Raw genomic sequence first — 14,370 nt, 5'->3', positions numbered from 1 at the left:
GACAAGTGGGCAGGGGCCTTTGGGGAAGGCCCTGTGGTCAACATTGTTGATTGTTAACCTCTTTGCCAATGCCTTTCTTCTGTGCTTACCTCTACTAGATAGACAGAAAAACTAAACTCTTGCTTTGCCAGACTCTCTGATAGCTAGCAGTGCCCATATGACACTATTTTGAACACTAGAGGTTTTCTGAGAGGCTTGTGAGAAAGCTTTTGCTTTCCTAAATAAAGTGATTAGTGTGGCTGACATTGCCCCTTTATCTTCTTCCTGTCTGGAATGTATGTGATACCTGGAGATATAGCAGCCATCTTGTGCTCATGAGGGAAAGACCAAGAGAATATAGTTACTATGCCAGGAGAATACAGCTCTTCCCATGTAGGACTATAAATTCAGAGGGAAAGGACATATGAAGGGAATCTGCAGTTCACAAGAAAAGGACCACAAATTTCTCATTATTCAGAGAAGCTGCCTTCCTCTGAAGTAGAAGTTTTTAGAAGACATCTGATTTGTCTTGGCAGTGGGATTCAGAAGATATTGCCTCTGTTCAACTAGAGCAAACCATCATGAACATAATCTTAGATAATGAAATATTGAATAAGGATGAAAAATATTGTATTAAATTTAAAACCCCCAGAGAAGCACTGAATAGGCAATTAGATCCTGCAAAATATTGAATTACTGAATTCATTTAAGGAAACAGAAAGCAAGAAAACAGATAGAAATGAGAGACTAGATAAGAAAATATGGAAAACATCTAGGGATACAATTGAAAGCTAGTAGGAGTCTCTGAAAAAGAACAGAATAATTTGGGCCAGAAGTGATCATCAAGGACCTATTAGAGGAACGCCTTCCTGATCTCAAATGAGACCAACGTCTGAAAATTAAGTGAATGAGTGACCTCCACGGTGGTGCCCTGCTTACCTCTCCTCTGTCCACCGTTGCCTGTCACCACTGCCTCCTTGCATCCCAAGCCTCCGCCACACGACTTCTGCTTCCTCTGGTGTGTGAATCCTCAGCACCAAGGACAGGAGCGACATCTGGGTACTCTCATGTACACACGAAAGTGCAGGATGAAGCAGAGCTTGCAATCTGACTTCCAGGTTTGCGCTAAGCCACAAGCACTTGATCTGTTGGAATGGAGTGGACATGGAGTGGCTGTGGGGGACAGCAGCAGGGGGACGGACAGCATTGGCCATCTCTTTCCTTCTGTCTGGCTCTCCATCCCCTTTTCCTCCTAGCTTTCTTGAGCTTCCTTTCTCTTACTGTCTTTCCTCTTCTATTTTCTCTCTCATGCTTTTTTCCCCCTCCTCTTGAATGAACTGGCCATAATGTGAAACTAAAAAATATATCTTATAGTCTACTGTATTTGATGCTTAGGAGGTTAATCCTTTTTCAAAATATAAAAGTAACCGAGGTTTGTCAGTTTCTTGTGTGTTCCTCTCAGGCTCAGAGGTGAGAACGAATCTCCCTGTGAGACTTGCAGTGTGTTCCCTGGAGAGTTAGACAGCTGAGTAAATCTGGAAAAGCGCGTGAGGGGAGCTGCGTGGCGCGAGGTCGGGGGAAGCGAGGTCTGCGGCGAGGTGGGCTTCCCTCTTCCCGCCGAGCTTTCACACTGGATGCGATGGGAGGGGTTAGTGAAAGCAAAGGCACAGGTGCCCCCAGGGGCAGCCAGGCGGCGCCAGAGAGCTGGGTGACATGGATGACGTTAGTAAAGAGGCAGGTGCACCAAGAAGCGTTCTACACAGACCCTCAGGAAATGCCGGAGTATTTATGCCAAGCACTGGCAGTAATCGGCCAGCCTCTGCTTTTGTGACCTGAACATGACCCATCCTCCACCCCTCCACTTCCTCTGAGAGGCAGGCAGGTCCTGAGGTAGGACATTGTTTTCTCTAAACCCAGCCGTGTTTCATCTACTTCTCCCTGGAGGCACTTGGGACTTTCTAGTCTGCCTCGCAGTTATCTCTCTGTGTCCCAGCACCCCTGCTAGACCGGTGAGCTTTTAAAGGAAAGCTTCCTTCATTTGCTCAGGTATCCATCCATCCATTTATTAACTGCTGGGAACGCACAGTTAAAGACATGGCCCCGCCTCTAGGTCTAGTGGGGAGCAGACATGAAACGAATTATAATGCGTGTTAAGTGCTTTGGGGAAGGCATGTTACACAGGGCTGAGGAAGACCCTCCCCAGCCTGCCTGAGAACTCGGTGACACCTTCTCAGAAAATGGGGTGTTTGAGCTCAGTCCTGAAGGAATAGTAAGAGTTCATTGAGCAGATGGGGGAAGCACAGGGGGTGGCATTTCAGATGGGATAACACCATGACCAGAGGCAGACAGGTGCGCATGAGAGAATAGGGTGTGTTTGGAGCACAAACGGAAATAAGGAGAATGACAAGAGGTGAGAGGGCACAGACGGGGAGCCTCTGAGGGCCCTGGAGTGCCCTGTTAAAGACTCCGCATTTTATCCCACTGTATTAGTTTCCTATTGCTGCTGTAATAAATTACCACAAATTTAGTGGCTTAAAATAACCGAAATTTGTTAACTTACAGTTCTGGAGGACAAAAATCTGAAATGGGTCTCATTTGGCTAAAATCAAGATGTCAGCAGATCGGTGTTCCTTCCGGAGACTCCAGAGCAGAATCTGTTTCCTTGTTTTTTCCAGCTTCTAGAGGCCACCTGCATTCTTTGGCTCATTGTCCCTTCCTCCAGCTTCTGAGCCAGCAGTGTGGCATATTCAAATCTCACACTCTAACCTCTGTTTTTGTTGTCACATCTCCTTCTCTGACTCTGACCCTCCTGCCTCCCTCTTGTGATACACTGGGCCCACCTATATAATCCAGACTCATCTCCCCATCTCAAAATCCTTACCTTGTTCCCATTTGCGAAGTTCCTTTTGCCATGTAAGGTAGCACATTCACAGGTTCCAGGGATTAGGAGGCCAACGGACATCTTCAAGAGGCCATTATTCAGCCTACCATATCCACATAGCCCCGAGGCCGAGAAAGCTAGAATGTGTCTGTCCTTCTGAAGGCTCAAGTCTTGAGGACCAGCATCTTCACAAAGAAGGAATTAAGGGAGGTGGGGCAGCTTTAGTCACAGAGTACCTGACCTGACTCCACCTGGCCAGTTTAGGCCCAAAGGCCCTGGAAGTGCCCTTATGCCAATGTTGAGCTGTTCCTCCAGCTGCCCTGCAGAGAGGCCTCAGACCGGGTGTGCTGGGGGAAAGAAAGGAAAAGCTGTACTGCTAAGGAAGGGGGGTTGCTGAGCAACAGCAGAAACACTGCAACACTGCCAGGGTCAGTGCTAGGAGAGTAACCCTGGTCCGCTCCATCCACCAAGACCAGAGAATGACCGTGTGGTGTTGGCTCCACTGGTTCCTGAGTGGGGTGGTGAGCTGACAGCATCCTTCAGAAGGGAGGGCACCTTCCAGAAGGGCATCTGAGAGGCGACATTCCTGGCCTGACCCAGCACAGGTCACACAGACTCCTGACACCATGAAGGACTCGTGCTGAGTCAACAGAGGACCCAAGAGGACTTGGGTGAGAATGTGGTATTGAAATTGATGGCAGGACTTAGATTTCTATCTGAGATTTGTGGAATTTGGGTTACACCCCCATAGTCAGAGCCTAATAAATGTTTGATGAGTGAGCAAGGAAATTCCAGGTTCCTTTCGAGGCTACCCATAGACACCTCAGCATCATTTGTAGAACTAAGGTGCCAGAGTCCCCAGCATCTGCCACTAGGACGTTTAGTTATGGGGGTTTTTAAGGGAAAAAGAGAAGTCTCCACCACTGTGGCCTCCTCTGTCATTCACATCTGGCATTCCCCAGGTAGAGACAGCGTCCCAAAGCCTCAGGAGGATGCCTGTGTGTGAGTGTTCTGTGTTCAGCTCCATCCCTGCTAAACTAAATCAGCCCATGCTTCCACAGATTGTTTCTCAAGACCAGTTTCTCCTGAAGAACCTTCTGGAGGACCCCCGCAGTGAAGAGTCTCTTTCTTCGTCAACTGTGTGAGGACTTGTGTGGGGCACCGTGCCCTGGTTGCAGCTGGGGTTCTGCTGCTAGCGCATTGTGTGAGCTTAGACAGGCACGCTCCTTTTGAATCCTTCGTTTGTCAAGGAAAAAAGAGGATCAGATCTCAGACTTAATATTCTATCATATGTATTGACATTTGTGCTTCTCTGCTTGAGCCTTAATAACTGACTCATGTTAGAAGTCCACCAGCAAGGAACCGGGTTTTCAATAGAAGTTAGCACACCATTAGTGAACAAATGAAAAATAATTAAGCACAGCTGCACACCACTAGAAATGGTTTCATTGGAAACATACGGTGTTTAGGTTGCTTAACCCTGTGATAGCTCCCAAACACTGGCTTTAGAATATGGCTCTGGAAGGATAGTTCCACTCTGGCTTTATTTGATCAGTTTGGCAGTGGGTAGGTAGATGGGCTAAGATTGTTCTATTTCATCTACCTGTCATCTTCCTTTGGTGTTTTCTAAAACTATCCAACCTTAACATTCTCTATACCTTCTGTCATTACTGTCTGTGTGCTCTCCAGAGTAAAGTACGTTTTGAGGAGAGAAGAGCTTGTGCACATATGTATCTGTGACAGTGTCATTCCCTGGTGTTTATGAGAAAGAGAGAGAGAATGTGCTTCTTGGTGTGTAATTAAATAAGTAACATGTGTTCTTTTATCTAACAGCTGAAGCAATGGAAGGCATTTGAAGAGGAAAACCAAACAATCAGACGCATGGCCAAATATTTCAGCACTCCCAGCAAAAGCTTCCATACCCAGTACGGTGAGGAACAGAACTGCCACCCGAGCGGAGAGAAGAGTTCCATGGAGAGGCTCCTCACAGAAGTAAGCTGCACCCCTGCCTGGAGGATTCCCTGCAAAGAACTTCAGTCATGTATTTGTGGCCCCCAGATGCTCTCATTGCTCTCATTCTCTTTTCCTCCCATCCTTCCGCTTCCCTGAACCGCAAACAAAGCCTCAACATTTCCCCAGTGGCCCGCATCCACTTCATTCATTCAGTGAACGGAGATATATTGAGTCACTCCTGTGTGCCAGGCATGGTGCTAAGTGCTGATGAACGAAAATTTAGTTCCTTCCCACATGAAGCTCACTGTTGAGTGGAGGAAACATAAACATATAAATTGCGATAAGAATTATGAAGGAAAACATCAGGGTGGTAAGGAAAGGGAACCTAATATAGAGCATTCAAAAAAGATTCTCTGAGCTGATGGCTGTAGGTTAAGTACAAAGTGGTCAGGCAAGGAGTACGGGGAAAAGCATTCCAAGACCCAAGAAGAGGGAACAGCACTGTAAAGGCCCTGAGCTGTAGTGGACACTGGCTTCTGGGTGACACTCTCTTTACATAGAGTAGTGCCTTCATGTCCAAGATCTTATGGGACCCTGACTCTCTTTTTCAGGTGCTAAATAGAGATTTCAATCATCCCATCAGCCCACTAAGTCCAGACATACCTACAGATGGGGAAGGGGACTAACCAAGGGCTTCTGCATGTTCTTGTAGCACCAAGGGGAATCAGGCAGCCCCCAGTCATTATTTCTTCTGTACTGGAGCAGAGCTGGCCCCTCTCCCAGACTTGGGCAGCATTGTGCAGGCTTGAAGAAGCACGTGGAAAAGCTTGAGGGCTGCATTGACTCAGAAGGAAGGCACAGGGCCCAGGGGAATTAGTCAGTATTTTGACACTAATTGAATTACATTCCATATTTTCTTCAGTTGAGAACATAGCTAAGTAGGTGCTATTTGGGAAACTGCTTTTTTGTAATGGGACTGCCACCTGGGTGTTAATAGTCCCTGGTGAGAGGACGGTGTGATGGGGACTTACGAAACACAACAGATGCAGGGGCCCAGTCTGCTTAGGCACCCACCGTCCCTGCCCTCCAGTCTCTCACAGCGTCCCCTCGGTTCTGGACCTGTTTCGTCCGTCAGAGCAATACCCCTCCATCTCTTCACTATGTATGAAGTATTCAGGACATTATTTCAAAGCCAGATTTCTTCCCACCTGGCAAGGGAGTAGCATTGCCTTTGATATTCTGTGAAGTATCAAAGAAGCATTTTTTTTTTTCTAGCTAAACAGGAGGCCAGAAACTTGGCTAGAACAGCCAGGATGGTTTTCATTCACGATCAGTTAATGTTGGAACAGCCAAGTGTACTGACTCTTTAGCCTTATGGTACTGTGCAACGTGCTTTTTGTACTTCTGCCATGCTGCCCTGCTTCCCACGCAGGGACTCAGTCTGCTCTATTCAAAACGATGCTTTGAGTCTCCAGAGCAAGGGCCCTCAATGGATACAGACGCACAGGCAGTAAGAAGCTGGCCTTCCCAGCACATGCTACACCTGGAACACCTTCCGCAGAACCGGCCTGAGAACCAGCAGCCAGTCCTAGCACCCCGTGGCAGGCCTAGAGCAGATCCAGTAGCTGCATCCCCAGCTCCAGTGCTGCCCGTTAGATAAACACAAATCTCTCTCCAGCCTCAGCATGTGCACACACCCTGACACCAGCTCACGGTGTGCACTTCCCTCCTGAGCAGCCCCTCTGCCACCCCCGTGCCCTTCCTCTTACTTCCCACGGTCTGGGCTGTCCATCTTCTCATCCTTGCCTCTCTTGTCCGTATGGCCAAGGGTCCCCTAAAAGCTGTTTGGGGTGGCATCTGTCACTGACTTCCCTGTCAAGAGTGAAGGCCAGCAGACAGAACCTTCTACACTCTGCAGCCAGTGAAACCCACCCATTACTTTTCTTCCTTGAACCGTAGAAACAAGAGGTTGATTCCATTTTTGCTTACGGCCTGCACCCTATGAACCACGCCAGTGGTCATTTTGCTTCCCGCATTGTGCCAACAGTAATCATTAATAAGCTCATTGCAGTGCAGCTGCCATGGTCGGATTTTGGTCTCACAATGGCAGTGCCTCACCCACGCCTCTAACTAGTATGCAGCCGTGGAGAAGACAGTTCCACTTCCTTTTCTGGAAGAAGGGAAATTGACTGTTTAGGTTGACATTTCTAAGTCTGTCAGCAGCCAGCTTCAGATGTTTGGTTTACTGGAAGAATAATATTCTTCCCAGCTCAGTGTTTATGCTGTTTTTCTACACTCAAAGGAGTTTGTGGATGAAGCACAAAAACGCAGTACTCCGATTTTGCCCGCTGGAGTGTTTGTCATCAGCTGACGGCTTCTTCCTAACTCTGTGAGGCAATAGAGGCCTGCGGAAGCCAGCAGGAGACTGTGCAGGGTGGGCTTCAGGAGGAGGGACTAGGGGAGGAGGAGGGACTCGGGGTCCTTCCTGTGCAGCCATCACCGTGACCCCTATGCAATGCTCAGAGAGAGAGAGCAAAGGCACGGCCAGGCATCCTGAAGAGGCCGAGTGTCTCCTGTTACTCATCGCACCGCTCCTAGCAAGTCCTTGAGTCATCTGCACTCACCCAGCAACGCCCAGACCTTGCCACTCTGCAGCTGGGGAGAACGGGCATGCGGGTGCTCAGCTGAAAGTCCCTTCCGCCTTATTCATCCATCGCTCACTGGTCCTGGCCGCTCTCCTGATGGTAAAAGAAGTAGACTTAAACCAGGGTGAAACTGGGAGTACTGACGATCAGAAAATCCCCTCCCTGCTCGTACGTGGGGAGCAGTGGGTCTGCCTGGGGAGTCGCTAGTCAGAATACTGGACTATTTTACTGAAGTTACTGCTCCCTTAAAGGATCATTTCTGGGCAACTCTCCCATGTAAAAAACTTGAGAAGAAACCACAGGTTCAATCCATAGGCAGCTTGTATTAGTTATCCTAAAAAGGGAACATCCTTTTGTTTCTAGGGCATAATTAATATATTAATATGTCCAAATGCTCATCCTCAGCTTCTAAAGGGCATGGCAGCTAAGAGGCGGCATTTTGGTGTTCGGACAAGACTTCCTAGAACATATGCTTATGTTTTTGCCTTCCCAAGACCCTTAGCGCCATGTCACCTGCCCCAAAACCAGCTGTTCCCCATGAAGATCTCCTCCCTGCTGCTCTGCTTTTGGGCATAAGAAATTTCCAAAGGTGGACTCGCAGTCCGAGCTGGAGAATCAGCTGCTGCACGGAGGACAGGTGTCCAGGCTTCAGTCATTCCCTGTGCACCCGTGGCCAGCGCTCCTCCTCCTACTTTGTGCCCCAGAATCTTGCAGTCAGAACAGAGGTGTCTCTGCAGCTGTCATCTGCCAGCCCTCCTGGGCACGGCTTGTTGGTCAGGTAACACCTGTGCAGCAGGTAAGTGGTTCAGTAGCAGAACCGCCGCGGCCTCATTCATCTCCTGGACTCCATTCTAGGTCTGTCGAATCAAGCTATCAGGGACTTAGGCCCAACAGTATATATTTTTTTAAAGTTTCTCCAACAGTTCTGATGCATGCACTTCTTTAGGAGATACTGACAGCCGACATTGCCACATGGTAGCTTTGGCCTCTCACCCGCAGAGGTCCAGCCTAGGGAGGTGATGACACTGACTGAGATTCTCTTTGGCCCCTCCTGGCTCCAGTCTCATGTGTTTGGCCCAGGAACCTCCACCCTTCTCCCTGTTCTTTCCATTTTCTAGGCTGTTTAGCAAGAGCCAAAATATTTGTTTCCCCATTTGTTCATCCCCTGGGATGTGCTTCAAATTCGTCTGTAATTTTCAAAAGTGCGATAAACCCGGAGTTGGACCATCACAAACATTATTGAGGCTGGTGTCCTGCAGAATGACCTGACCCTCTGAGTTCTGGGGAAGGGTGTGGGGGTACACCCAAGCAGCTAGGCTGTGACTCCTCCCTCCTCAAGCAATGCTACACTGCCTGGGATACAAGGGGAGATGAAGACAACAACGATAACTTGTGGCTATTTATTGAGCCTCATCCATGCCAGTTATTGTGCATATCAACTCATTTCACCTCCTCAGAGCCTGAGGCCACCAGCCAATACATTGGAAGAACTGGAATTTAAACCAAGGTCTTCTGTAGCCACACTTTCCCCACCCCGGCAGGCAGTATGGAACCCTCAGCAGCACCTTTTGTTGATATTTTTAATTTTATTTTACAGAAAAATGCTGTGATTGAAAGCCTGCAGGAACAAGTAAAAAATGCCAAAGAGAAGCTAGTGAAGCTGATGTCTGCTGAGTGCACCTATGACCTCCCAACATGGGCTGCCCCACCTGCCTCCTCCCAGAACAAGGATGCCCAGACGGCATCCTCCGCACAGCGGCCTTTGGAATGCCCCTCTGGCTTGCAGAATGATACCGGCGCGGCTGCCCAGGACTCCCAGCATGGCTCAGTGCCCTCCTTAGGTGCGCAAAGCCTTGAGGGGCCTGAAAAGGACACCAGCGCCTCCCCAGGGCAGCGGGAGAAGATGTCTGACTTGAAAGACTTTTCTGATCATTTAGACTCGGGTTATAGCCAGAAGCCACAGACTGAGCAAAGCCGGAATACGGAAAAAGGGGAGCAGGTACCCATGGCCCCCAGCCGTAGTCCCTTACAAGGTAGAGGGGGCTCTGATACCCAGAGACAGAGGCAGCTGGAGAACTCAGAAGAACCTCCACAGCGGCTGTCAAGGGTCAATTCAGTGATCAGGGAGAAACTTCAGGAAGTCTTACAAGATCTGGGCCTGGGTCCTGAGGCTCCGCTCCCCTCCTCCCCATCTCATCCCCAGCAGCCCTGGAGGAGCAGTGCTGCCTTCAGCCCCCAGAAGATGCCCCTCTGCAAGGAGCTGGGCTTCAGCCCGTACATGGTTAGGAGGAGAAGACGGGCAGCTCGGCAGGCCTGCTCACGCCTTCCTGGCTCTGTACCCTCCTGTGTGGGGCGTCAGGCAAACAGAACTGTTTCTGGGGCGCACAGTGGGCTGAATATGCAGAATGGAGACAGCCCCAGCCCGGCCCCCCAAACTGCTGATTCCAGGGTTCCAAGACCCTCTTCCAGGAAGCCGTCTCTACTTCCAGATCCTCAAAGCAGGCCGAGCACCCTGGAGGGCAACAAACAAAGCCAGACAGATCCCCAGGGGGCTGGAGGGAGCAAGGCAGCCTTTCCTTACCAGCCTTCTGGTTCTGGCCGGGCACAAAGTCCTGCTGCCCCACGCCTATCCAGAGCCTCAACACACTTGCCTGAGCAGTGGCAGCTGCGGCCCCCAGCATCCCCAGGCTGTCCCTCCCTGTCTTCTCAGTACGATTCCTTTGACACTGAGTCCAGCAGCTCAGATGAGTTCTTCTGCCGATGCCACCGGCCCTACTGTGAAATCTGCTTCCAGAGCTCCTCTGACTCTAGTGACACATCAGACACTGACCCCGAGCCTGCCAGGGGGCTGGCTTCCTGGGAAAAGCTATGGGCCCGCTCCAAGCCCATCGTGAACTTCAAAGATGACTTGAAACCCACACTGGTATGAAAAGCAGCGGAGCTAGTCTGGAGACAGAGGTTAGTGCAGCAGAAGCCGTAACCAGGCCTGCAGGCGGACAGCCAGTTTCTGGTCTTCAGGGAACAGACCAGTGTCCTGCATTCAGCCAGCCCTTAACGTGTTCAGCTGTGCTCCGGCTATGCTCACTGTGTTACTGTGAGCGCTTCTTAATCTATAAAAAGAAGGGTATTGCCTGTCTCGTTACTACCTCACAGCATTACTGTAAAAGACTCCAGTTGAGTGACTATAAAAGATACTGACTCCTTAGATGAAAGGTGCTAAATGAACACATAGGGTTTTCCATCCGGGTCAGCCTGCATTCTACAAAACTATTAATATATACCAGGTGGGTGGCTGGAAGGACAGACAGATGGAGAGATGAATGGGAAATTTCTGCAAATCCTGAGGGGTGGCGTCCAACTGGCCTTTTGGTCGACAGACCTGCCAAGAAGATAAGTCTCCTGCATCCTGGAAGGTGGTGGTTTTGTTTCTGCTGAAGGTTGTGAACAGCACCACCCCTAGATTCCAGCTTCTGGCCAGACTCAGCTCAGAGCCACCGCTGCACTGCTATTTCTCATTCACGTCTTTCCACTGTTCCGTCACCTCACCGTTATCCCTGAGACAGCCAGATTTCCAGGCACCCACAGGCTACGCAGATCTCTCTGCTGGGCTCAGATGTGCCTGAGACCCAGACTGTGCCCTGGTCCTATGGCCCATCCCTTTGACTCTCCCAGAGGCGCAGTTTTGTACCGGGGGAAGGGCATCCCAGCAGTCTCCGGTGGAGCATGGGAGGCCCTATCGTTCAAGAGGTGCTTTGGGTGCCGCTGGGATTGCATGACTACCAACAGACACATAAACCCGGAAGCCAGATGGGGAAACTGGAAGGAAGAAATGGGGGCAAGAAGTCAGGACAGAAAAGAGGGTTTGAATGTTTAACTTGAGTCTGCCACAGTACTTGGCAATATCAAATTTCAGTGATTCCTTACGATAACTCTGTGAAGTAGACGCTCTCATTTTCACAGATGGGGAACTTGAGGCTTAGAGGAAGGACATAATTTCCCTCAGTGTCACACTGCTGGAGAGTAGCCGATGGAGGACTTACACACAGCTCCTGGGACTCCAAGGTGGATTTCCCTGGGGACTCAACTCCTCACTCCTTCTGGGAGTGGCGGGCAGGGTTGGTAGGCCAGACAATAAAGCAAGGCGGGATGAGAACTGCAGTCCAGGCTGACAAAACCGGTTCTTCCCTTGGGAAGCAGGCCTCCGCTTTCCCACTGCCACGGGCACGGGGCACGACCGCACCTCCCGCAGGAGCCAGGCAGCTGGTGAAGGATGAGCGCCGGGAACTCCGCTGCCGCCAAAGCCACAGGGAGAGCACAGCAGGGTCCGCTTTGCTTGTCGCCAAGCTGGTTGTCATAAACAGGCCGTCCCCCTGCCCCCAATCCTGTGTGTGCATCTGTGGGTGTGCACATGTTTGTGTGAAGGAGTTTGGGCCTCATTAGATATGCTCAGAGGGGGCATTTGGCTGTAAATGTCTTGTAGATTCATCATGGACTCTCGAGGCTGCTGACACCCCATGATTCTCCAGCCACTGGACCAGGAGGCCCTCCTGGTAGCACAGCTTCTTCTATAGTCTACTTTCAAACATGAGTTTCATAATTTATTCTATGTGTGGATTTGTAGTTTGTCCTGTGTTTGCTTTCCAGGTGGTACCTTAATAAAAGAGAAATGACTCCCAAGGCAAATCTCTTCAGAACTTTTAGTCTTGAGCTGGGGAGGAAGGGCCCAGAGAAGACTGAACCACCCAAAGGACGGGAAGCACAGAAGCCAACAGAGTTGCTGCTGGGTTCCCCTGGGTTCCAAGTGTATCTTCTACCAAACTTCCATTTGTACCAGATTCTTCTGTGGTCTCCCTGTGCAGCACCTTATCCCAGAAACACTCCCCCCACTGGACAGAGGAAACACTGGAGACCCTGGACTCTTTGCACCCCCAGGAGTCCTGTGTCTGGGTTTCCCTTCCTTTAGCTCCCTCGCCCGCAGTGTGCCACCACTAGCAGCCTACTGTCCATTAATACAGACCCTGCAGGCTCTAAACCTGGAAATCCTTCTTGCCTAGAAGCAGCTTCTCACGCTGCTTCTAGACCTTCGGTCCCACTATCCAGCCCTTCCACTACCTCCATCCTTTTACTAGAATTTCTTTCCCCACTTTGTGCACCTTGTGAATTAGTCATCCTTCAAGACTCAGGTGGAGCATAAATTTTCTCCTCAGCCTTTCCTGAACATCTCCAGATAAAATTGACAGATCCCCAAGTTAAATAAGGAAGAATGTTTTGAAGTTCATGTTTTGGGCTCGGCTATATGGAGACTTCTATCATCCATTTGACCTAGAATGACTTTGTATCCCTTGCCAGACCTGGTTGAAAAGATAGAGAATCTACCCTGAATATTCCTTATTTATCATTTGGTTTGAAAACTACATGCCAAACACCACGACTGCCTGCCCCAAAATATTGTGTCCAATTCTAATGTTTATTCTGTGGACCAGTCCTCTCCAGCTCCTTTCCTAAATCTTTTACCTAAGACCAGCTAATCCAGTGATGAGATTCTTAAAGGACTGAGTGTGTAAGACTTGCGGCATGCTCTTGGTTGTCATATTCTTGAGGAAAGGGCAGTAAATTGTGCAAAGGAATCCAAGAGAAGTAAACATTCCTCCTGCTGCTGTCATCTGGGCTATACAGGTCTCTGTTGGTACTACAGTGTGGCATGGAGCCAGGCCTGACTCTGACCCCAGTATGTGTTCTCTGCTGATTGAAAATCTTGGGGTTGGAGGTGCCCATCCTGATCCCAAAGTCTTTTCCTGTCTCCTGGCCTGTCCCAACCCCTTTTTCCTAAAGGATCAACTTGGCCTTCCTGGAGTTCAAAAAGGAGAAAAAAGCATCAGATATAGGAGGCCTGTTTTGGTTTTCGTTCTTTAATTTTTTAGAGACAAATTCTTGTTATGTTGCCAAGGCTGGCCTTAAACTCCTAGGCTAAAGCAATCCTCCCACCCAGCCTCCCAAGTAGCTGGAAAAACAGGCATGAGCCACCGTGCCTAGCTGTAGGAGGCCTATATTTAAAGAACCACATTACTTTGATAATGTGTCATGGGATTAGAGAAAAAAATAACAAATAAATAAAAAACAAACAAAAAGAACCATATCACTTTAAAGTGAAATAGAGAAAAGTCGATCCAAGTTCCATAAAATCTCTTCTGTCTGTATTTATTGTGTTATGTTTGGATGTGTCTCCTCCACAAATTGCAAGTTCCTGAAAGCATTGAGCATGTCTTCTTCATCTTGTATCTCCTCTAAAGTAGCCAGTAGAGAGCTTTGCGTAAACTATAAGCCCAACAACTGCTTGATGGGTGGATTTCTGGGAGACAAATGGGTGAAACAGAGGAAGGCAAAGACCCTGTTCTGGGACCATAGCAGAGCCGCAGAAAGGGAGACAGAGCCATCTGGTTCCACCACCTTCCAACTAGTTAAAGCATGAAACAACATCACTAACAGACCCAGACGTAACTGAATTCTGAAAAGGACAGTACTTCAAGTCTCTTGGGGGAGGTGGGAGAGGGTGATGGAGTTATTAGAAGGGAAGCTTCTTTTGATAGGGGTCTTCTCTTAAAGATGCTTTCGTCACAGGCTTGTTAATGGGTAACAAGCAGAATTAGCAGGAGGGCACTCTGTTCATCTTCATCACCAGCTCCTTCCCGAGTCCCCTTTCTCAGAATCCCCAAAAAAGCAGTTTCTCCATTCCCTCTGACTGCGGCACTTTCCCCAGTAACACTGTCTGGGCTCTGTTAAGGGGAGATTTAATGCAACGATGGTGTTTAGGAGGCTGAAAGCACCAAGGAGCTTACAGCTTTGTCCTCAGACTTTGCTCTCCCTTGCCCCTGGCACCCACTCTGATACCTTCCTCCCTGAAACATTCCTGAT

General features: G+C 49.3%; 1 protein-coding gene across 2 annotated transcripts in view; it reads left to right on the top strand.

Annotated features, from left to right (window-relative positions):
* The window catches only part of GPR156 (G protein-coupled receptor 156), a 76,726-nt gene extending 66,265 nt beyond the window's left edge, over positions 1 to 10,461 (top strand). For both annotated transcript variants that reach the window (XM_012640441.1, XM_012640433.1), the window contains exons 8-9: positions 4,694 to 4,852; positions 9,056 to 10,461. In XM_012640441.1, the coding sequence (XP_012495895.1) occupies positions 4,694 to 4,852; positions 9,056 to 10,387 (1,491 nt within the window). In that variant the 3' untranslated portion in view covers positions 10,388 to 10,461. The remainder of the gene's footprint in view (positions 1 to 4,693; positions 4,853 to 9,055) is intronic.
* The last annotated feature ends 3,909 nt before the right edge of the window (positions 10,462 to 14,370 follow it).

Source organism: Propithecus coquereli, unplaced genomic scaffold (assembly GCF_000956105.1).
Source record: "Propithecus coquereli isolate 6110/MARCELLA unplaced genomic scaffold, Pcoq_1.0 Scaffold10, whole genome shotgun sequence".
NCBI lineage: Eukaryota > Metazoa > Chordata > Mammalia > Primates > Indriidae > Propithecus > Propithecus coquereli.
This window is presented reverse-complemented; position numbering and strand designations above follow the sequence as displayed.